The sequence below is a fragment of the Cygnus olor genome, chromosome 21, assembly GCF_009769625.2.
Source record: "Cygnus olor isolate bCygOlo1 chromosome 21, bCygOlo1.pri.v2, whole genome shotgun sequence".
Taxonomy (NCBI): domain Eukaryota; kingdom Metazoa; phylum Chordata; class Aves; order Anseriformes; family Anatidae; genus Cygnus; species Cygnus olor.
In genome coordinates, this window is record NC_049189.1 from 6510493 (window position 1) to 6534455 (window position 23963).

Consider the following 23963-nt stretch of genomic DNA (forward strand, 5'->3'; position numbering starts at 1 on the left):
AAACCAAACCCAAAAAATACTCAAAGGCATGGGAAGTATCTTCAGCCACACAAAAAGAAAACTGAAAGAATTAGCTGAAAAAGTCGTTCTAGTGAAAACCCGCTGGCTTTGATGGAGCACTTCTCAATGCATGGTGGAGGGTCAGTGTAAAGATGCTAAAGAGGAGACTGAGAATTTCAGATGATGTTTTTCTGGGACGCGCTCTAGCTCACTCAGAGCTGGCTTGTTAGGGAGCATTGGTTTGTACACACCATGAAGTAAAATCACAAAACTAAGTTGTCAGCTGGGGAAAATACTAAACTGAGGTTGTCATCCTTAAAAGAGGCTTTCCCCTCTTATACTCCTGTGTTATAAAATGATTACATCTTCAACTCCAAATTCAGAGTAATACATGACTACATCAGTGTGTCCTAAGCAAGTAGGGCATAGCTTACCCATTCTTCCTTTCACTTTTAAATTATTCTTCATATTTACTGAAGTCAGTCAGTGCAGAGATTCAGGGCCTGGGGGTGGTCTCAGAAAGCCCCCTTTATTGGTGATGCAAAATAGGCCACCATTTATACTCTCGGTAGCATTAGCAGTACTCAGGCAGCACAGGGAAATGACTGCTTGTTTTTTGTACGTGGTACTAGACTGGTGATCTCACTCGTTCCCTCTTCAGGCTTGACAGGGGGTCTTGCTGCCCCTCTGGTTGCTGCTGGAGCTGCTACTGTTATTGGAAGTGCAGGGGCAGCTGCTTTAGGTTCAACTGCTGGAATTGCTGTCATGGCATCCCTTTTTGGAGCCGCTGGAGCTGGCCTTACTGGTAAGAGAGTGACTGCATGTTGCTCAGCTACTGGGGCACAGGATCGTGTTCTAAAATGCAGAGCTAATGACTGCTCTGACAAGCAAGGGAGGCGATTCAAAGTGTGATCTGACAACTTTGAACTGACTTTTATTTCAAGGCTGCCTAAGACACTGTGTAGCCCTTGATGACCAAGCCGGGAAATAGTATTTGATATGCAGCTAAGTGAAAGAAATGAAAGCTTCCTGCTCTGGATTAGAAAGATGCTGCTATGAAGAGCAGTGGCTGTTACAGCTGATGTCTGGTCTGCAGCATAAAAAGCCTTCTGCTGGGATTCACACAGATCACATAAGCTCAGAAGGATCATGTTGGCTCCATACCAAGTAATGCATGGTCTTGCTGAGGGGTTTGTAAAGGAAAAAACCCTATCCAAGACCCAAGTAATCTCCTATCAACTTCTACTGTTAGCAGAGTCTGTCCTTGCTGTGCAGTTTCCAAGATTTCTGTTTCTGTCTTGTTGTGCGTAGGATACAAGATGAAGAAGCGTGTGGGCGCCATAGAAGAATTTGAATTCCTCCCACTTACTGAAGGAAAGCAGCTTCATATCACCATAGCGATTACTGGATGGCTGTGCGCTGGCAAATATGGTAAGAGCGAGATGAAGAAATGGAGAGGAGCCTGGATTGTTTCTGTTAGTAAATCTTGTCCGATTTTGTTAGGAAGGGTCTGGTTGGGGCTGATGACTTCCACCACTAGTACTAAGTGTCTCACCTACCTCAGAGACCTTATGTTTATCCTCCAGGAATTAACAGAAAATGTTGTTTTCTTGGAATCTGATGAGTTTATTGGCAAGAAAGTTGTGTCGAGTAAATCCCCTTAAGCAGAACACTAAGGAAGTGAACTTACAGACAGCCTTGAAAAGTTTGTAGTGTTTTAGTTTCTAGTATAGCTTGTCATATAAAATGTGTCAACTGTCTGCTCTGTTCAGCAACCTGACTGAACAGCTGCCAATTTATTCAGAAGCATCATAATTAACATTGGATATCATTAATGTCTGTCCTGTTGCTTGCTGGATTGCAGCTTGCTGTCAGAGTAAGGTTATTTCCACTTTGCAGTACTGTGCTTTTGCTTTTCTCATTGTCTTCTTGCCAGGGATCCAAATCATTGGGGTTGGAGGGCTCCCAGGCACTGTTATAAAAACGAGTTTACAAACTTCAGGAGCATTTTGGTGTCTGTTTGCCCTTAAAAGGGAGTTACAAATGACATGCATTCTTCTTCCATAAGAAGCAATCTGCTATAATGTTTAAAAAAAAAAACAAAACTAAAATTGTCATCCGTTTTCTTCCTTACGGCTGTGCCTGTCTATTTACACACTTGCATGGCTCTTTAACACAGAGGGATTGAGGACAGGATTTTTACAGAACACATTGTGATTTTTGACCTCTCACTAGCTGCCTATTTGTATGTCCACAAACCTGACAGAATATTGTCGTGAGATCTGGCACGGGGCTCACGCATGCCACTTTGGTCAGCAGCTTCTTCAACTTGCCATGCATTGTTTGGAGAAGGAACAATTTGGGAAGGGGTCTAGTTAACTAAGATGAACAGGAGAGAGTGTGGCTTAAAAATTGTTCTTTCAGGCAAAAATTAGACTCGCACAATGTAAATTATCCATTCTTTCTCAAATATTCAGGCACTACTTTTGATTAGCCTATGGAGGGAAAAAAAAAGTAAACCAGAGAGGCTAAGTTAGATGGCAAAATAAAAATAATTGCAGTCTAGATCTGCAAATGCAGATTACTTCTTTTCAGACCGAGCCATTAATACAATCCTTGCCCGCCTAACGAAAGTGCTTGGAAGATGCTCTGTGGTAGATTTTGAAAAGATCGCACTTGTTTTCCATGTTTCTGGACTCAGTCCATGCAGCCATTCAGCACTTCGTCTGTCGTGACAGGCATTCCTTTGGTCTGCATGAGAAGACGGAGCTGCAGGACTTGGCCTGATGTCTGATGATAGGACGAATGTCCTTAATACCTGACATAATTAGTATTAATGCCCATCTGCCTTGGCAGTCTCTGAGATAATTGAACAGGTCACAAAGTCTAAGTCTGAACGCAGTATCTCTGTCCATACTGAAGCCTATGCCAAGGCAGCTAAAGCTGTGGGATTATTCACAAAGCCAAAATTTATTGCAAAATAGTGGAAAAAAAGGAGCTGAAATCTAACAGTATTTTTAAATATGATTCCTGAGTATCACAGTACATTCCAGTGCTCTGCAGGTTCTTTTCTCACTCTTTATTGTATTCATCTTGCCAGGAGTCAACCATTGTTGTGTTTTCTCTGAACATGAATTCCATGTTTGTGACTTTTCTCAGGGAGCTTCACAGCACCGTGGAGCAGCCTGCTGCAGTCGAGTGAGCAGTATTGTCTGGCCTGGGAATCCAAGTACTTGATGGAGCTTGGCAACGCCTTAGATTCCCTGCTGAATGGGTTTGTTAATATGATGGCACAAGAAGCCCTAAAATTTACTGTCTTGTCAGGTAAGGACCTGAATCGTATCATGTCTGCTCTTGTGCAGTTTCACTATTGGTGTTTATTTAAAGTAGTTTTCCTAAACAAAGAGGATATCTGGGAAGGCATTTCCTTTGGCAATATTGGCATCGCCCTGCAAAAATCGCCTGAGAACCTTCTCTGACACACCTATAATTTTTCCTGGATTGCTCTGCCTCTGTGTCATTGACTTGGTCTTTTAAAATTACAGTTGGAAACACCTTTCTTTACGTGTGTCTATGTATATTTCTCTATATTATTACCCTTTGTTTTAGTGCTTTACATAAACCTTTCAAACATCCAAGTTACATTCATGTATAGAGTCTGTTTGCCTCAATATCGGAACATCAGATTCTTTCTTATCTTTTGTCTAGCAAAACATTTCTCAGATCACCTCTTGAGAAAGAAGAACTGAAAATAACAAAAGGTCCTAGGTTTAGCTTTTAACTTCAGTGAACTGTCTTGCCTTTTACATTTCCTAAGAGCAGCCCAGGTCTGTGACTGTGCGGCGCTGTTTGCTTTGTGTGTTGCAGGTATTGTCACGGCCTTGACTTGGCCAACTTCACTCTTGACTGTTGCCAGTGTCATCGACAATCCCTGGGGAGTGTGTCTCCATCGGTCTGCTGAAGTAGGCAAACACCTAGCACATATACTGCTCAGTCGACAGCAGGTAATTGTCTAGCAGTTATCCAGGAATAATGTCTGGAGGGGATCTGGCCCACGGGGAGGAGGTTTTATAGTGATGCTAATCCACTATCAAATATTACCTTTCCTGGGAGAAGAAAATTATTCATAAAATGAAAAAAATGATGCGTGAAGGTGACCAGTATATATCTGTTTCAGTGAGGAAAAGTAGTAGGTCCCAAGTTAATCAGAGAATTCCTGCTAAGATCAGTTCCATTTAACCCATAGCTTTCCTAAATGAAGGAGAGATCCAGGCCATAACTGATAAATAGCTTAAGCATGTCACAGAACAGCCAGGCGACTCACCTAGTGAAAAATCTGAGAACAGAAGTAAGGATAGGTGAAAGGAGAATACAGAGTGTTAAAAGTATTCACTGAGAATTAAGAGGCACAGCAAAAGAGTATAAGAGAATACTTTTTAGCATCAGATGCAACATGAGCCGTGTTTTTGTCTAAATGATACCAGAACACACATAGAATAATCTAATAGAAGAATCCAGCTTCTCTCTACTTTTATTGATCCTAAGCTCTATCTACACAGGCTTTCATTAAATTTAATTGTGGAATAATTATGACAATGCCCATGTAGTATTCTTGCAAACGAAGTTAAGGAGGAAAATCCAGCACTGAAAGGTAGCAAACAGAATCCTTTGAAATAGAAGGAGAAGAGCTGGATGTTCCTACTTTCTGACAGCTCTCTTCTCTTGGGATGAATTAAAGTGGGGAAGTAATGGGGAAGGGATCTCAGTAGCTCGCAGTCTTTTTATCAGGTACACAAGCAAAGGCAGCAGATACTGACCCATTATGGTAAACGCACTTGCACTTCCCTGCATTGCTGCAGTTGTGAAGCACCAACATGAAAGCGGCTATGAGGACAGATTCACATGGATGTTGCCCTTCAGGCGATTCAATAAGTACTTTGTAGGTGCACAGGCACAATTATGGTGAGTAATTCTGTGCTTCTGTTGGAAGCCTGTGAAACAAAAGGCAGGATATGAGCTAAAATGAGAGAGAGGAAAGCAGAGGGCATTCACAAACTGCAAATGGAGGGAAGGAGAGCGGCAGGGCCTTAAAGACTTGTCAAGGAAGAAGAAATGTGTCCAAATGGGATGCAGGCTTGAACTCGAGGTGAAATAAAATACCCTAAACAGACAAGTGGAGTGGGCTGGTACCTGAAAGAAGTGACAGACCTGAGAAGCCTCCCTGAGAAGGTTTGCAAAAGCCATTTCTGCCCCCCAAAAGCCTGCCGTTATGTGCTGGGCTATCACTGGCATGGAGGGGAAAGCTGTTTTCTGCTGGCCCCGTGTTAGTCGCACAGCCACGCCAGTCCGGGATGTGTTATAGGGGAGCCCTGTGGGAGCTGTGGCCCTAGAGCTGCATGTCATAAATAACAATGTGAAACAGCAGAGTAGAAACAAACTTAATATCTCATAAAAATACAATCATGGGAAAGGCAATAAACTTTATTTCATACAAGCCCTTTGTTTTCCTGGTGGCATTTGTTACTGCCTTTTAAGCGTTAGCTTTTGTGAAAACACACATTTCAGCGTGCTGCAGAATCTACAACTAGTTAGCGTGATGTCTAGGGAGTCCTAGACATCACACCTGCTCCCTGGTTAATACAAAGACCATTTTTCATTGTTGTTGAGATTAAATTCTCTTTGATCTTAAAGAAAATCTTACTAGGCTATTCAAAATAAAAGCTCTCTGCACATCATTTTTATGACAGCCACACAGTGCTGCTGCAATTCAGTCTCAAATCTAGAGGGGACCGATATTTTTCTATTACAGCTTCTCTTTCTGCTTATCAAAACATTTCCAGAAACATTTTACTTCTTGAATTAGACTTCATTTGGAAATTTCAAAACAGTGAGTGTCTGGTTTGTTTCTGTTTGAGTAACGTCTTGTCACTGGGTTCTTTCAATTGATTTTCAGAGTATCAAAAAATACAAAATACACAGGTGCTCTGAATATGGAACTGTGCAAAACTTTAGGGATAGATAATCCCTTTGCAATTGACAGAATTGCTCACATTTAAAAGCACAAGCAGAAGCTTTGCACGTCAGGGTCTCAGGGATCCCGTGGCCAGACTCTTTCTTGGTCTAGCACAGTATTTGATGCCCTTTCCTCCTTCCCTTTGTTCCTAGGGCAAGAGACCTGTCACACTGATTGGCTTTAGTCTGGGTGCCAGAGTCATTTATTTCTGTCTGCAGGAGATGGCTCAAGAAAAAGGTAAACTTCATCTTTTAATCCTTTTCTTCATTTTCCGTACAGAAGTTTTTCTTCCAACAGGAAAAATTCTTCTGGAAGAGAGCTTGATTTTTTTTAGGATCAAACAGAAACCTAAAAAAACTGGTTGTGAAATGCATTTGGAACCATTTTTTTTTCTGTCAGATCCACCAGCTCAGTAGGTTAAATTCGCTGTCTTCCAGTGCGGTTGACAGCGTGGTTTGGGCACCAGTCTGCAAACAACAACCTTGACATTTTGTGCCATTGGACTCCCAGATCAGTCTGTGAGCTGCCCACAGCCGCTGTGATCTTGGCAGAGGATGCTTTGCCTTTATTGGCAGCTCTCTGTATCTGTTGTATCTGATTCCATGAGTCCTCCCTTCCATTTAAGTCTTTGAAATACCGCTGTCATCTGCTATTTTCATGGTAATTTTCCCCCAAAGTGAAGTATAAAACCATCTGTCAATTTATTACCCGTTGTGGTTCTGTTTATTAATAGATTCTATTTTTGATTTAGAAAAAGAATAAAATCATTATGATCAGTTGATATAAATTGCGTCTTGGAGTTGAGTCAGTAGTGAGTGTGCATGTGCAGCCCGCCTTCCCCCCTACGTAGCTCATTTAATTCATTAACTGTTCACCCTCACAGAAAATCTAATAAATAAGGAGCTTTATGAAAAAAAATGTTCAATAAAGTCCGGGAAGGTGGGAATAAAGTCAAGTGAGGACAGAGAAGGTCAGCACTTTTTCTGTTGAGAGCTGTATACCAGAACTTAACTTCTGGTTTAAGGTGGAAGTCCTCAACTACAGGAATTCTGTTCTCAGAATAAATCAAATCAAATCCAGAACGATCCTAATGGAGTTACACCGAAGGCAGAAGCTAGATCCTAATCTGGCCCTAGACCTACTCTTTTGTGTCTTAAGAATGGCAGGGGCTGAGATATTTTCAGGCTTTTCTTTCGTGGTCTGTTGTCTCACTGTAATAACGTGGGGCCAAAGCTGATGAACACTTGAAAGGAAATCGGATGGTGTCTTTAAGGTTGGCTGCTGAGCAATCTAAGCATTGTTAATTGTGTGTCATAGCAGCTCCCCACTGTACGCTATTTTTTCAGTTTCTTAATTGAATTATGAAAGCTGAGCTGTATGTGAGATGAAAAGCAGCATGTTCAGTGCAGTTTGCCAAGGCTTTCTTCACATGCACATTTTAGTGCGAGCCACAGAAGGAATAAAGCTGAGACTTGGAACATCTGAGACCGATATGGGTTTGGACTCGGATGTCCCCTACAAAAGAAAGACAAGGCTTAGCCACGCAGGCCTTATGTGTCCAGATAGCAGTGGCATTTCTGAGGACAAACAACTAATCGTGGATTATTCAGTGAAACACCATGGCAGAAATTCCGAGTTTGTTAAAAGAATATGCTCTTCTGCAATGCAACTAAATGACCTTTGGGATCCTTTATCACAACTGACTTTGGAAGCCAGAGCTTAGTAGGTTCCAGAAAATAGTACAAGATGCAGTAATGACCCCTGTCAGAGACACATTGCTGCAGGGGAAGGTCATTGGTCGGATTTGTTCATTGTGATCCCTGTGCATTTTAGGAAATAAGAAGCGTAAATTAATGAAAACTGATAATGCCTCTTACAAGCAGAAATGGAGAGCCTCAAAGCCAAACTGTGCTTAAGTGAGGTGTCACACATTATGTATTTGTTTAATAATGTCACTAGGTTATTGTCTTCTGCTGTGGTTAGATATCAGCGTTACTGCTGCCAAACTCTGCCATCAAACACTTTTCTTGGCACTGGATCCAACGCCCAGGGAGAGGCCCAGTTCTACTCTTGCTCTCTGTCCAGTGAGGACTAACCTGATGAGATGCTTTCCTCTTTGCCCAGTGCTTTGTACCCTAAAGGCACAGGAAAGCCCAGCTCCTGAAGACTGTTTATAGCCTCTGGGGTAGCTTGGATCTTCCACAACTTTTCTGGACAAATATGAGTCAGTAATTTTTGCCCATCGGTAATTGCTTTTTTTTTTCGTTTTCCTGCTTAAGCAGACTTTGTTTTTCCTCATCAGTATAAAGACTTGCAAACTGTGAAATACATTTAATTTATCTAGTGTGCCTGTAACTATGTAGGCTAGTGATCTGTTGTCAGGTTTCTGTCCCCCTCCGTCAAAATTCAAAGAAAATGGGTATTTTTCAGCTAAGGCTGAACATTTTTTGGTCTGAGCAAGAAATAAGCTGTACGCAGGACTGGAGAAACAAAAGCTTCCAATACCTTGCCCAAATGTTCAGGATCCTGATGAATTAGCTATTCGTTTATATAGTTGGCTCACACTGTGGCCATGGAATTTGGTACATTGGTTGGAACAAGCTCCCTGTTTGCAAGGCTCTGGGCTTCTTTTTTGTTGCCCATAATTACAGAAACAGGACTTTATTGCTCACAGATTGCACTAACAAAACTGATTTGCTCTCTGCTGTTTTCTCGATTTGTGCAAAATTTGCTTTGCAATAAGAAATAATAGCACAAGAGCTCTTTTGGATTGCTGTCAGGTGCTGGGATTTACATTGCACAGAGAAAGAGGCAGGCGCTGCAGCGAGTGCTACGTCTTTACTGCTATTAGGGAAAAGAAACCAACTGATCTCCATTTAAAAAGGCTAGCCAGGCACCACCTCTCCATCATAGCTTGACGTGGTACACTCTCACTTTCCCTTCCCCATAAATTCCAGCATATTATTTTGCAAACCGCAGACACCAGCCTGAAAATGGTTCAGCTCACACCTTGTCAATGCAGGTCTCCCACAGCTGGAGAGTATTGATTTGGCATGGCATGCGTGTGAGATTCTGGAGACTGTAGTGCTGTGAGTTTCATTTAACTGCTATGGCACCAGGTGCTTGATGTATCTTTACAAAGAAGGGTTATGAATATATATATATATATAAATATTGTTTAAGAGTTTCTTTCCCTGTCTTTAAGCCCATATCTACACATAAGTGTAACTAAAAAAGACCTAAGTAAAGCCCTACATACCGTCTGAATGGCAGCTAGACTGAGACTGTCTCTTGTTGTCCTGAGATGACAAGAGTTGCCGTGTAGGAGCTCATTAATATTTAAATTTTAATTCAGGTCTGTAGCAGAGCTGCCCAATATTTTGCATTCAGTCATTTCTACTGAAATTTCCCAGCTGCAGCTGTCTGATAGGAGAGGAAGATTTATTATGCTTGCAAGTCAACGTACCTTTTCAGCAAATTGTGCCCTGGGTATTAGGGTTAAAGTATTCTTCAAGAAAATCAAACCAGTTTGGTAGATCGTCCAACATTTGGAATTTGGGGGAGTTTCTGTTGCAAGTACAGGTGATGTTTTTCATGCGCTCAGCTCTAAGGACTGGCCGTGGGAAGAGTTTATTGTGCTTCATTTATAACATACTCTCATTATGTAGAATGTCAGTCCCTTTCACCAATTTCAAAACGTGATAGTTCAGCTTTACACAAACCCAGATCAATAGGTCGGTGGAAGAAACTTCCCATATTGCTGCTTGAACTACCTCTGTCTGGACATAGGCCAGGCCACTTCTCCCTCTTGCCATCATCCCAGTTCCTTTCACTGTCTCTGGGTCTCTAGTTTTCACATTTACTGATTACAGCTGGAACTGCAGACACTTAATGCTTAGCTAAAATGTTGCTTAAGATCTTCCTTTTCATTGCTTCTGTCTTTAAACCACAGAAATGGTGGTTTTTCTGTAGTGCACTTCAGAATATACCATTCCTTCATGTATGTGTAAAGTGTATTCTCTGATCCATCTTCTAAATCTGACCTGTTCTGTTTTCACCTTGATAGACTCCCAGGGGATCATTGAAGATGTGGTCTTACTGGGAGCTCCAGTGGAAGGTGAAGCCAAGTACTGGAAAGCTCTCACAAAAGTGGTGTCGGGCAGGATCATAAATGGTTACTGCAGGTCAGTACATGCGCAGTCCCCTGCTTCCTTATGCTAGTGTCACTTTGAAACGGTTTTGTGCATTTATCCCTTTTAAACGTTCTGTAAGTGAATGTTTGTTCAGCTGGTGAGTGCATTGATTCGGTAGTGCCAGAGACATCGGTGCCAGTCTCTTCCCTCCAGAGGTCTCTCCGTCAGATTAATTGGAGATGACAGCCTTCAGGAGACAGTTCGAGGCTGTTTTGTATCCAGCTTTTGACTTTGTGCTGCACAGTTATGCTGGTTATCGATACATAGGTCCTGTTCACGCTGTGGCAGCATTATATCGCTGTGGCAGTTTGAAGCTGGGTCAATGTGTTTGTGTGAATAATTTGACGTATTCTGTTGCCCCTTTAAATCTCACCTTTATGTAAGGGTCTACAAATGCAGCCGGTAAGTTCACTGACAGTTAAAAATAAAGAAAGTGAATTGAAATCTGTTAAAGTTTTGAGGTACAATTCATTAGGTGGTACTCATGGAGAACAAGATGTGAAAATTGCCGCGCAAGGGAAGGACTCGAGCAAACTGAAGAGTTTTTCTATCTAGACTCAGTTTCTGGTCAAGATAGCCCACATGAACAAGATATTTTACTTACAAAGGAGGTACAACTAGAATACCCATTGCAAATTTACTACAGATGTGAAAGAATAGAAAGGTTACCTTGAAACTAAAAGTCAGCCTTTTAAAATTGTACAGACAACTGCTGTGCAGAGCTGTGAGAGCTGCTGGCTGAGAAGAGGGAATTTCAGAGGCCAGAAGCAGCTGAAGCAATCGCGCAAAAGCTATTAATTCAAGTGACAGTACCAAATCTAATGGCTGTATTGGAAGAGAATTGTGACAAGAACATTGCTTACCAGCACAATTAGAAGAGGGAAATGAAAAGGAAGGAATGAAGCAGGGAAGACCAAGAGCATGGGAAAATAAATTGAGAAATAACCAGGCAAGAAGATTAGCAAAGAACATGTAACTGTGAGTAAAAACAGCTTATAAAGCCACAAACCCAGAGATCAAGGACAGTTGCAAATGCTGTTGGTACTTTCCATACACACATACCTATGTCTTACATGTGTATAAGATGAGAAATTACTGTGTTACTGTGCATCTGAAATAGTGTATTAATTTACAAGAAAGAATTAAATAAAAGGATTTAAAAGCATTCAAAAATGAAACAAAAAAAATCATTAATCCCATCTGAAATAATGAAACATCTGAATAATGTTGCTGAAACATCCGAATAATGTTGCTTTTGTCTTTTTTGGATCACAGGAGTTTTTATGGGTGCCGGATGTGCACACCAGTTACAGTCTTTCTTCACGTGACACAGGGAAAAAGCAATTGCTGCCTCCTGTCTGTTAGTGACTGGGACTTAGGAATGGTTCTGTGTTCCTCCAAGAAACCATAAATGATAGCAACTGTTGCATATAACTGAATTTGCCCTGGGGAATATTGCTCCTCCCTGTGTTACACAAGTGTCAATTTCAGTGCAAAAAGCTCCATGTTCTCCATTTTCTAAAATATAAAAGAAATTGTCTTGTTATAGTTTCAAAGCCTGCAGGTGCTGTTGGAATAATACACCGTGTGTATTTGTGCCTTTGCACGTGCAGCAGTTTGTTAGTCTCTTTGCTTTGGCTAGCCCCTGGCTTGAATGTTGAATGAAAAAATGCTGCAGAAAATGCAGCTTGCTGCTCACAAATAGGAAGAAAACAGGTGAGGAGACTGCCAGGAAAAATTCTACGTTAGTTCTCTGCTTTGCCCTCAACTGCTGAATTTGAAAGATCCTCAGCATGAGGGGCAGCTAGAGGAGGTAACCGAGAGACAGAGTTTGTGCGGGGATATTAGATATGAGAGGGGGATTCTACAAACCTTTCTTGGTAAAGCCCCACCTCCATCTCATTCTCCTGTCTCTTGCTTATATAAATTTTGCCCTCGTTCTGTCACTTCAGGAGTAACTGTATTTAGGTCAGATGAATTACATTGAATAATCCTCCTGCAAGGTCAGATTTGGGCACAATTTGTTGAGCTTGAGTCCACTGTAGTTCATCTCCTTCAGCTTTGAAATCTGAAAGTACCTGGGGAGTGAAAGCCAGCTGTCAGGGTTGTCCCACTCAATTTTGCAGCAGGATTACAAATTCCTAGGGGAAAACCTTAACTAAACTAGTAGTTAAGACTCAGCAAGCTTTTCAAGGAACCTGTGCCTCAGTAGCAGTGGGGTAATGGATCAAAAAGTGACTCCGATGCAGTGTGGATGTGTCGCAGGGATTTTGCAGAGCTCTGTGCAAAATTGACCCACACCTTTTAGCGCAGACCATTTTGGAGTGAGCAAGAGCAGCCAGAAACAGTCTCTTGTGCGGGTGCATTTCATCTGCTGCCGTCACAGAGTACACATACCACTCACATCCAGCTTAAATCTGCTCTGCAGACTGTAGAGGTATTTAAGTGTCTGGGTTTTAAGCTGTTCTGCACAGGAGAACAGATTATGGATTTCCAAAGGATGTATCACCTCCTCTTGTCATGCTGGAGTCTACCCTGCAACTGTCCCGGTGATTTACGGCAGTGCTTTACAGTGGGCACAGACTCTAGTTTTGTCATTGAAGCTATGTATTTGTACGGTACCTATAATTCAGGAGCACTCCGAGGGGCTTCATTGTTGACATTTCTGTCAGCAATATTGGCATCGTAGACCGCACCACGTTCACAGCTCTCTACGGGCTGGAGAACTTCTACCTATTAAAAAGATTAAACAGGTGAATGTATTGCAGTCTCCAGGCTGATACAGAAATAAATAGAAGGGTCAGGTTCGTAAACCCACCGAATGTAATGAAACTACTGCCATGCGTCAGGATTAAACTAAGATTTACATTGTTATGTCCCAGGAATCTGTGTTCTCCCCTCTGTTCTCCCCGTGCTCTGAGCGAGCATGTGTTGTGTCGGGTTTAGCACCAGCGTTTATTCATGCTCTTCTTCTGCTCCGCTCCTAGGGGGGACTGGCTGCTGGGCTTTGTGTACAGAACCTCCTCCGTCCAGCTCAATGTTGCCGGCCTCCAGCCAGTCGACTTAGACGACAGGAGGATGGTAAACATGGACCTCTCGTCTGTAGTAAGTAGAACATGGTTTAGTCTCAGTTTTTCCATCTGTCCTTCACTTACAGCACCGTAACTAGCTAGAATTTGCCTTTGCTGTTGGATTCTCTTTTTTTGTTCTGAGATATTTCATAGCGGAGACGGAAAAGATCATTATTCTCCAAAAAAAAGACCTTGCTGTCTTGGGTTGGCAGGTAGGTAGGATCGGCAGCTGGGAAACGTGTAACGCAAACACGTGACCGCAGAGCAGGTGAAACCTGCAGTCTTATCTGGGTGGCGCCTTCAGTGCCGTTGGAGTTCATGCGGGGGCAGGTTCATAGCCCTCGTACCTTGGTCCCCTGGGCCACATTGACACTGTGGTGCAGGAACCTGCCTGTAGGCACAGGGCTCTGCGGTATCAGTGGCTGCTTTGCTACGTTGCGGGGCTGCTGGGTTTTGGAGTGTAGGTTTTCAGGAAGCAGGAAGCGTTTCGCCTGTTTCACCTGTATGCGTGATAGACATTTAGCTTCCTCAAAGCTATCTGGTGTCTTTAATGATTAGCAATATTCGACTTGATTATCTTAAGCAAACTAGTGAGCTCAGTGCCTCATCATTACTCATGAGTGAGCTCTTCGAGAGCAAATCATGCAGAACCTGGCTTCTGTATTCATATTCACAAGAATCTTGGATGTGCAATCTTGTTTTTCCATATCTTAATGATTCAGTTTATTTTTCACTCTCTGCAAACTGGCCTGGAAGACGCTCGGCAGAAAGCTTAGGGTACTTCCATGGTCATTCTTCCTGCTGTGACCCTTCCTGAATGTCCCCACAGGCTGGTAGGACTGTCAATGTTGCACTGGAGCCAAAGGCACTTTGAAATGCTTTCAGATTTTTTGGAGCATCAGCCTGCTGAGCCTATAAATACCCAACTGTTACCAGCTCGTTTCATTCATTATAACTGAGCTATGTACAGCCCTTGCCAGAAAACACAGGGCTTAATGCTGTACCGATAAAATACAGACTTCACAGACCAAAATACAGACTTCCCAAAAGGAAGTGATGCAGTAGAGGATCTTTAAAAGTGGTCCAGCACTGTAGCTGTCCCTGTATCTTTGCATTTTACTGGATTTTCTTGGTTAGCATTTCTGCGGGCTCCCGCAATCATCTTTTCACTGTCCCTGGAGTTGTCATGGCTTGCAAGCAGTGACATCTGTCGATGGCATTAAAAGAAAAATGGCAGAAGAATTCAAGTGGTGATGGCGGTAGGGTGACATTCCCTGTTAGGTTAGTCCACGTTACCCTCTTCTCTCTGAATTCTCTTCAGAGACCCTCTTGCTGTTGACATTCAGCTTCCTGAACTTCGAACCCCCCCTGAAGTCCTGCAGATCTGACCCTGCCTGGCTCGTAGCAGCCTCTCCATTTTTTCCCCAAAGGAAAAGTATTTACATTTCAGCTAAAGGAATAATGGTTGCAGAGCTGCTATCTACTTATCTTGTGTTGTGCATCTGTGTTTGTGCTGCATGATGCCAACAGACTGTTCTCATTTCAGAAAGAGCTGACACTTCCCCTTGTTTAATCTTACTGCAAAGCACCGGGAAAAGAAAAAAGCAACTTCTGCGGCAGGGAACACCTATATTAAGTAGTTGTTATTCTCTTGTTCCATTTTCCAGAGCATGGAGCTTTATGAAAAGAAATGCAGTGCATTCTGATGAACATTTTAGAAGTAAAAAGGGAGAGCAAGAAGGGGGAAGGAAATACTCAGGGGCACTACATAAACAGTGGCAAGAAAGCAAAAATGGATTTTACTGCAAATACAGTGCAGCAGCATAATAGAAATATAGACAGATATTTTTGATAAAACAATTGCTGAAGAATATGAGACCCTTTACTGAAAAAAAGCTCTTTTCTGGTAAAGGAGACAAAACGTAAGACATCTGCAGTAATTCAGACCAATATCCATCAAGCCCAGTATCCTGCCTGTCAGAGAACATCCCACTGCCTTTTCTACAAAATATAGATAACGGGAGGGGGGATCATCATATAAGCGATGTAATATATATACTTCTTTTCACAGGTAGATTAGATACCTGCCTTGCAGTAGACTTGTCATTCTGGTGAATGATTCAGAGAAATGGACTGTAATGTCTCAAGTACAGAGTATTAAAAGGCCCCTGTAGGGTTAAACTTTCCAGTAAAGCCTGTTTTTGACTTTTTCTAAATTCCATAAAAATATTCGGAGTTTCCTTGAGTTTAAATGGCTTATTTGGAAAGTTTTGGAACCCAAAACGTGCATCTGATTCGGTATAAGGGTCCTGAAGTGATGCAGAGACTCAGGTGCTTGGTGTTGCTTGAAAAGTATTACCCTGTGAGTGCCTGCTGCTATGGGGTAACCCAGCGGAACCCATTGCTTTACCATGTCCCTATACGAGTTTCTCATTGAGCTTTGGCTTGTTGAAGGGATTGCAGAGGTCTCTGCTGCATCCTGAGATCACCAGAAAACTACAGCTGATTCTCAGCTTCAGTGGAAATTAAGCATCTGAAAAAACAGGATTGCTTTTCAATTAAGCTCTCGCTGCTTTTGAAGAACAATAATGATGAGACTTAATTGCCTGCTTCTCAACACGATGGGAAGGCACCGGGGTGAGCTTATCTGTCATTCCTTCATTGCTGTATCTGTCACCAGCCCTCGCAGACCTCCTTGGGACTCTGCAGAGGACCTGGGTGCGCCTGCAAAGAGGAGGCGCACAGCCACTCATCTGCTGGGACCTCCAGCAGGGACATCTGCGGGGATGGAGCCTTTCGGGTCCCACTGAAACTCAGCCAGGGATGAGAAATAACAAGCAGTGCTAGGAATATAAAGCACAGATAATGCAAAAGTGCTGAGTGTGAAAATATTATACAAACAGCTTCAGTATTTTCGACATCTTGCAGTTCATCCATGGTGAAAAATGGACAGGACCCAAAGGGCTCGGTTCTCTTTGCTGTGGTAGCATCAGAGCCTTCGAATGAGCGGTACTGAGCGGTACTGAGACCTCAGTATAAACAGGAGTTCACTTCCAAGGCATTTATTGCACATCTCTCTTGATTAGTATGTTTTTTATCTGACTGTCAGTAAAAAAAAACTGAGAGAAAAATGTCCTCCCACTCAGCAAATGCAGTTATGAAAGCTTTCCTGGTGGTTACAATGGGACTGATTTATTCAGTAGATTTATTTGACAGCACCCGTTACAAACACCGAGGAAGTAATTGAGCTGTAGTGTATTAGATTGCTGTTTGTTCAAGTGGGATGTTGTGGATTTTGCATTAACATTTGAATATTGCAGAAGTGCTCAGAGTCATCACTTCAGGCGGAGCATTTCCACAGAGGCTCACAAGTCAAGAACGGGTGCTTACGTTTCTCTGGGCAGTTTCACTGCAGCAGGAGCTAGGGATGAACCTGCAAGCTTGTGGGGAGTAGGAATGCACGGCTGGAAAACTGGTAGAGAGCATGTTGGCAGCTCAGTTCTCCTGTTTGTAATTTTCATCCACACGTGGTCCGGATGGCAGCTGCCTACCTGATGCTGGTGCTCATAAATTCCTACAAAGGCAACACAAGAACACCACCTGAGAGTAAACCCCTCCAGAAACACGTGGCAAGCCAGCTCTGGGTTTTATACGACTCACAGACGGAAGACATGAGCACTTTTTTTTCTCTCTTGAGCAGTTGCTGTAACGGTGCATAGCAGCAAAACATGCTGCTGTATTTCACAGCCATGTTCTCCTGACGCATCTCAGGACAGCGGAAGGAGAAGAGCAGAGCTCATTTTTAGAGTAATCAGTATCATACATACCCAGCACACTTTTGCTTCTTAAATGTGAGCTACCTCAAAAGCTTTCTGCCTGTTCTTTTCTTTGCTGCAGTAACTGGACACTGGAGTAGCTCTCTTTATGACAACAATTAAAAAAAAAAACAACAAAAAACAAGAATAACTGATCTCTCTTTCCAAAAGCACTCTCAGAAGAGAAGCTGAGTATTCCTGTTATGAGGGAATGCAAACTGACTCCAAACAGTCTGGTCTTCAGCCAGCCAGGTACATACACACCAGAAGCAGATGATAAGTCTGAATTTTGTGAAATCCATCTGATTTGGCACATCTGTAATTTAGTCTTTTCCCCAAAAAAATACTTTAAACTGGTTTTTATTTCTAGTATTCCCAGTATTTGAAAGAAAGAATTAATTGTGGTTACAAAATGTGGATTAATTAAAAATCCTGGGGAGTTCAAAATGCAACAGGTTGCCTCTGTCTCATTATACCATTGTTCCACTTGTTTCAAATGAGCAGCGCCACCTCCCCTGGCGACAGGAATTAACAGGATCAGAAGAGCAACAGCAAGGAGCAGAGTTCAGCTTTAGGCAGTGGCTCAAAGGAGGCTGGAGAGTGTTCTCAAACAGCTGCGTGCAGAAAAGCAGACAAATCCAGTCCTCTTCGGTGGTGAGGGGAACTGATTTCCCCTGAAAAAAAATCCAGAGTATCATTTAATGTCAAACTGATTTCTTTGCTGCTTCAGGAGAGAAGTGGTGGGCTCTGAGCAGAGAAGGGAGAACGTGAGCATGTTCTGCAAGGACTTGTGCAAAGGAAAGCCGTTCTGTTTATGAAGCACCTGCGGTACGCCCAGCTGTTTTGTGTAGAAGAGTTCTCTTCTTGTGTCCCTTTGCTTGGAAGTTTCCTCCAAGTATCAATGAAAGGTAAATTGTCAGGTAATGAGGTGGGAGGAGGAGAGGAACAGAATAGAAACCAGAACCTGAAAGGAGGCCTTAGCGCCTCCTAAGGAACCAGTTCGGGTTTTCTTTTCAACCTGTTCAGTGTCCCAAAGATGTAAATGCTTCTTTTCTTCTCATCCCCTTGTCAGCTGGCAACAGGGGAAGTGCTGTGGTCATTCACTGCTGATGCAGTTCTTTGGCGGCCAGGGTTGATGATGATGTCTTCCGTGAGGGCATGCAAGCCTTTGTGGAAACAAATCTACTGGTTTGCTAAGCTATAAGGGGTGTGTTCCTATATTTTTTGGTGTGCACTGGGAAGGAAAAGCTTCTTCCTCTTTATATGTCCCCGCAACCCTGGAGTTGTCGGTGGCTTAGTTTTCTGTGATCCTTCTTGCTGTTCCCATTTGGGAGCTCTGATAATCACGCATTAAATACATATTAAATCCATTTTTCTCTTTGGGATTCAAGCAGAGTGTGCTGGCAATGTCAATACATCAGAATGGAGGAAGGAACTGAATAAGCTTTCTCCAAAACAAGTGCAAATGGACCCATTAATAACTTGCAGTTTGTTTTCCTTTTGTGACAGACAAAAATTCGAAGGCTGGTGTCGCTCCTTGCTTCAGCACAGATGCATTGCTTGATCTTGATATACTCCTTGGAAGGCAGGGGATATTTAGCTGCTTCTAAAAGGCAAGCAGAACCATTTTATAGCAGTCCTTCAGCCTTTATTTCATAAATCTGGTGCCAAAATTCACATACGCACTGCCACGGAGAAGCAGCGTGGTGCCATAACAATGTGGCCTCACTGCAGATTTACAGGAGGAATTTTCTCATTTCCTCCATTGTGCCTGGAACACGTGGGTATCATTTTGCAGAGGGTTTCCACAATATCTCTTTGAGTGAGTGCAGTGTTTGGACTCTGACTACTGTGGACAAAGCTCCGAGTCTGCGACTGCACCCACTGCCTTGAGAAAAGCTTGGTTTACCAAGTGCCACCTGTTAGAAAGATTCAGAAGCTGTTTACACGTACATCTCATACAATTCAATGTAGGTAATTTGCTGCCCCATTTGAGTAATCAGCAAAGTTTTCACACTGTTACATCTTTCCTCCGTGCAGCACAACTTGCATCACTTGCCATCTTTTACAGATTCTTCTCTTACACTTTACGCGTTAGAGCACCTTGAGTTTGAAAATGGGACTGTTCCCATAAAGCCAGCCAGTGCAGGCTCCATTCCTGACGGGTTTGCAGTTAACAGGTTTGTAAGGTGCAGACGTTGCCAGCAGCCGTCCCAATCACACAGCCGTTACGCGAACAGAGCTGCCAGCAGAAGCAGTGGGAGTTTTCCCTAAGTATTGTTAATAATGTTCGATTCTGCAGGAGTTGCTGTACAAAGCACAGTGAGGTGAATTGAGGAGAGAATTTATCTTTCTATTTCATGTCTTATGTTGGAACACGAATGATAATTCGGTATAATTTTTGTGTTCAGTTTTGAGCTTCATTTCTAACCTCTTCAGCTAACGTGGAAAGAAAATTCTGTATCAACAGCCAATTATAAGTGTTAATCAAGGAGAAGACTGACTTGGCTGACACGGTGTGTACGCGAGGTTTTCTGCTGTAGCAGCACAGTTTCAGCAATTGTGTTGGAGATCTTGCAATTACAGCAGCACGTATCTCTGGTATTCATAACCTAGCTGAAATACCGTGAAGCACTGTCTAAACAGTCATGTAGCCTGTTTGGTGGTTGACTTTTTGGGGAAGAGCCCTGAGGGGTGAAGACGGGGATAGCTGCCTATGTCCTGCGTGCTGGTGTTTGCATGGACAGCCTGAAACCAGCTTCCCAAAGCGTCGGTCTGGTGCAGACTGCAAGTGGAGACAGCAAGGGAAAGAGGCTGTAATCTGCATCAGAAGGATGATGTTCATATAGCCCAGCTCTCAGTGAAGTACTTGTTAATATGCAGAGGGCAGTTTGATTTCTGGGAGTGCAGAAGTGGGAGCTGATGTAAGGAGATTTGTGTCCTCATAACCTAGTCCTTATCCCGAAAGCTGTTACCACACTGCCACCCACCATATCATCTCCTTTCATTACATACACTCATTTCTGTCTTATAATTTCCTTCAGCAAAAGGGGAGTAGAGGGAGATGTGATCCATTGCCCCGGAGTGAGCGTTTGGTGTCAGCACAAGTCTCAGAAATGATGAATCTTCCTGAGCACAGTCTGTGACGGAGGTGAAGAGCAGGAGCTGCAGAAAAGGAGCCATGTAGTGGCTGTTGCTGCAGCGCAGCAGTGAGGAGAACTCGTCCCATCTCGTCCGAACTAGACAGTTCCCTGTTCATTTCCAGTACCTTCGAGTGCGAGTCGTGATTTGATTTCCTGGTCTGAGGTTTGCAGGGGATGGTCTCGGTGCTGCAGGCACTTAAGTAGGGACGAAGAGGACCTGGGGATGCCATGCGGAGAATGCTTAGGTCTGCTGTGCATCCCAGGGCTCAGCTGGTAAAAACTGATCTTGTTTCATGGAGTTGAGCTGAAAATCTGTTTTGAAAGCTGCAAAGGCGGTAACATTTTGGCTGCCAGATCTTGTGTATTCTTGGAGCAAGAAGGGGAGAGGATGGGTGATCAGTCCCTGTCAGTGTTACGGAGTCTTCCCCTGCTGCAGGCAGATGCTGTTTTATCATCGCGTTATGGAGACTGAATCTCATCTCAGTGTCTTCATTTGTAGAAGCTGGACTCTTCCGAATATTCTCCATAATCCTGACCTGATCAATACAGCAGATAGTTTGGATCACTACTGGACTGCTGTAGTTTATAATGTCAGGTATCTGGGTCCCCCAAACACTCCAATTTGATACATGAATCTAGTCTTTATTTTTGGGCATCTTTTTTCCTCTGAGGTGTAAGATATTCTGTTCAAATTATTTCCTTGCTATAATTATCTGCACAGTATATTCCAGGCCTTTTAAGACATTCCTTGCACCATCTAATTTAAATAATTTCTACTTGACTTAGCACAGAGAGATAAGTATTTGACTATGCCACCCTGAAAGCAAGTGGCATGTTTCGCAACTTTGATACGGCTGGAAGGACTGGGAATGTTCACACACAAACCTCACAGCCAAAGAAAAAAGAACTGATTCCACTTCTGGCAGTCATCAGTGAGAGCTCCAGCAAAAAGAAAGAATCCACAGCAACTCCAAAAGAAATAATCCACAGCAACACTTGGAAAATGTACGCAAGCAGCCGTTACCTTCGGCTCGATGGCTTGGTGTGTGGAGTGCACTGCCTGTCAGCAGAAGGACATTGGTGGAGGTACCTTTCCCTTGAAACTTTTTCAAGAGCTATCTTATTAATTCTCAATTTACAGAGCTCCCTCTAACTAATGTCCTGTCGGTCCTCTCTGATGTACAGCTTTTCCCAACTCAACCCCGCAGGGCTTCAGCCATCTAAAACTTATTTCCCCCATTTAGTTCCTCCATTTTCTTGTTATATTCTCTTTCTCCTCTCCATGCAATCCTCTTGGAATTGGCAGAGGTGAATTGAGAATAAAGCTGGCTGAGTTTTCTGCAGTGCACGACCCCAAGCAAAAAAGTAGTGTTTACTCAGAATGGTCAACATAGAACATTTCAAAGTTTGAAGGAAAAAATAATCGGTAAAAGTTATTTCATTGCTGTGCAATTGGCCTGAGCCCTGTCTGAGGGTAATGTCCCAGCTGACTGTGTGTAAAAATTACTGTCTTGCTCGAGAAATGTCACTGTAATTAAAGAACTTTTCCCAGGCAGGTCAGTGTATTCGATTCACAAGAATTGTGATTGTGCAAAGGGATGATTTAGAAGGAAAGCCTGTTAGCTGTGGCTGAATCATGTTCCAATCTTTATTCCATCAGTTATTCAGAGCAGAAATAGAACCATTAAAGGGGAATAATGTAAATGACATTGGCAGTCTTTTCAAAATAAATTGAGCTCCGTAAAGTTTTCCTCAAATGTAATTTGATTAGCTTCTCCTCTGCTGAAAACCAGAATTGCTAAAGCTGTTTATACCTCTAAGTGGGAAGGAGGAATTGTCACTGTCCTCACTTCAGGAAATCATTGCTTCCAAGGAATGAAAACGGGGGAGTTTTATGTCTGTTTTAACTTAACTCAGTCACAGCCTCTTCCGCAGTTTGTTTCGTGTTCTGCTGGTACTCCTAGTGGAAATCTGCTCTCCCACCGGCTTTTGTGTGCGTGCCCAAGTCCAGCCCCGTTCCTCTGGCTGAGCAGTGTTAGGTCGTTGCCGTAAGCTTTCAGAAGACACTGTGAAAAACAGAGAGGAAATGTTCTGCAAGACTGAAAGTCCTCTGTCAGGCGAGGCATACTCAGCACTCTGAATTAAGGCTTACGCTGACACGTGGGAGAAACTCTGACCAGAGACGCCTGCCGGTTTGGCAAAGATGACTGCATTCTGATTGATAACCTGGCACGGCTTGGGAGTCCTGCAGTCAGGCAGTCTTTGCCACTGTTGTTTTGTGAACAACAAATTCCCTGCCACTGTTCCATGTGGAGAGCAAACCAAACAGCTGAACTGACAGCAGCAAACGTTGCTGAGCTGGCTCCGTCAAGATGTGCCGCTCAGAGGTAGGTGCATTTCTTTACGTGTGCACACAGACCGGGGGAAGAAAGGCCTGCTGAAAAGCGAGCTGTGATTATTGTCTGTGCGTCAGGAACTACAGCTTGCTCTGCTAACTCTTTTCACTCCACGCAAAGTCATGTTTTATATTAAAGCAGGTAGTATCTACCTGAAAGCAGTCCTGTAAACGTGATGCCATTCATGAGCATTGCTTACTGCTGAAATGAGGATGCTCTGGAGAGAAATGTTAACTCATGGGTATTTTTTCCAGCATGATAAGGTTGCTTTTTGAGTGTAGCAGGCTCAAAGCAAGTCAAAGAGCTGAAATTCTCAGCCATATCAATGACCTGCACTTCTGTGCAGAGGACCTGTGAACCCTCTGCTCATGCTGCATGCCTCGCTGTTCCTCTGTAATTCTTGAGTCTGTTGGGTGTTTGTCAAGGAGAGCAGGAGGGAAGCAGAGCCCAGCTGCCCTGACCTTTCTCTCTCCCTGCGGGTAGCAGAAAGGCCAGGGGGCTTTCAGCTGAGCTCTTGCGAATCACACAGACCTGCAAAGCAAGCAGCTTTGAGAGTCCCCTGTGCTAGGCTTCAGAGGAGGTGCGCGCTCTTTGCCTTGGTCGCTTGATGCCAACAGAGAAGCTGTTTCTTGCGACAGCTGGACAGGATCTTAAAACAGGTGGCTCTGGAATGAGCAAAGACTTCTACCTACCTGTCCCTCTCCACGTGGAACTGCTCCCACTGATGGAGACAGCAGCAGCTGAGCTCACGCCTTGCCGCGATGCAGAGACCACCAGTGGGCTGCTTTCAGGCCCGGGGGTTTGTTTTCAGAGCGCCCGTAAATTGAACCGTGTTTTTGTGCCACTAACCAGAGGCTGTCACTGTAATGAACAAAATGAGTTCCACGTGAATTTTGTAGAGACAGCTGATGGTGCTCAAGGACATTTGGGACACTTCTGGGTGGGTGTAATGTTAAAAACCTTTCCAGACTGTTTGGAGTGATGGCTCCTTTCAGCCGATTGAGAGATCCACCTGAGCAATGCTGTAGTCCTTTGGAGATCCTTCTGTGCAGTGCTGGAGTCCTGCAGCAGAATTAGGGGTATAAACAGTCGGCTGGTGTCTTCCAATGAGTCAAAGCAACCATAAAATCAGATGTAAGAGAGAAGTCACCTTAGCACACCGATAAACCTAACTCACTGTTTTCATTTCCTTGTAACAAGCATAAATATATTTGCTTTGGTTACAAGAGCGCGTTTTCATTCCATTTGTTTTGGTGTTCCTCCCGCACTTTGCTCTGACAAAGTTTCAAACTCTTGTTTATTTCTCTTTAAAGTTTTTATTGTCCCCTATAA

General features: G+C 43.3%; 1 protein-coding gene and 1 long non-coding RNA gene across 5 annotated transcripts in view; one reads left to right on the plus strand and one right to left on the minus strand.

Annotated features, from left to right (window-relative positions):
- TMCO4 (transmembrane and coiled-coil domains 4) overlaps positions 1–23963 on the plus strand; it is a 47321-nt gene that overhangs the window by 18078 nt on the left and 5280 nt on the right. For 3 of the 4 annotated variants that reach the window (XR_005814107.1, XM_040533395.1, XM_040533397.1), the window contains exons 8-14: positions 662–805; positions 1312–1431; positions 3160–3324; positions 3868–4004; positions 6166–6250; positions 10080–10197; positions 13194–13311. Coding sequence is in view for 3 of the 4 variants with exons in the window: in XM_040533395.1 (XP_040389329.1) it covers positions 662–805; positions 1312–1431; positions 3160–3324; positions 3868–4004; positions 6166–6250; positions 10080–10197; positions 13194–13311 (887 nt within the window). In the remaining variant the exon portion in view is untranslated. Of the gene's footprint in view, positions 1–661; positions 806–1311; positions 1432–3159; positions 3325–3867; positions 4005–6165; positions 6251–10079; positions 10198–13193; positions 13312–17822; positions 17951–23963 lie in introns of those variants that run through there. The other variant, XM_040533398.1, reaches the window with a different exon arrangement.
- Positions 10213–13193, minus strand: LOC121058191. Its single transcript, XR_005814109.1, has 3 exons — positions 13025–13193; positions 12829–12939; positions 10213–12284 (listed from the first exon to the last, which is right to left on the minus strand). It is a non-coding gene; the product is annotated as an uncharacterized LOC121058191 (long non-coding RNA).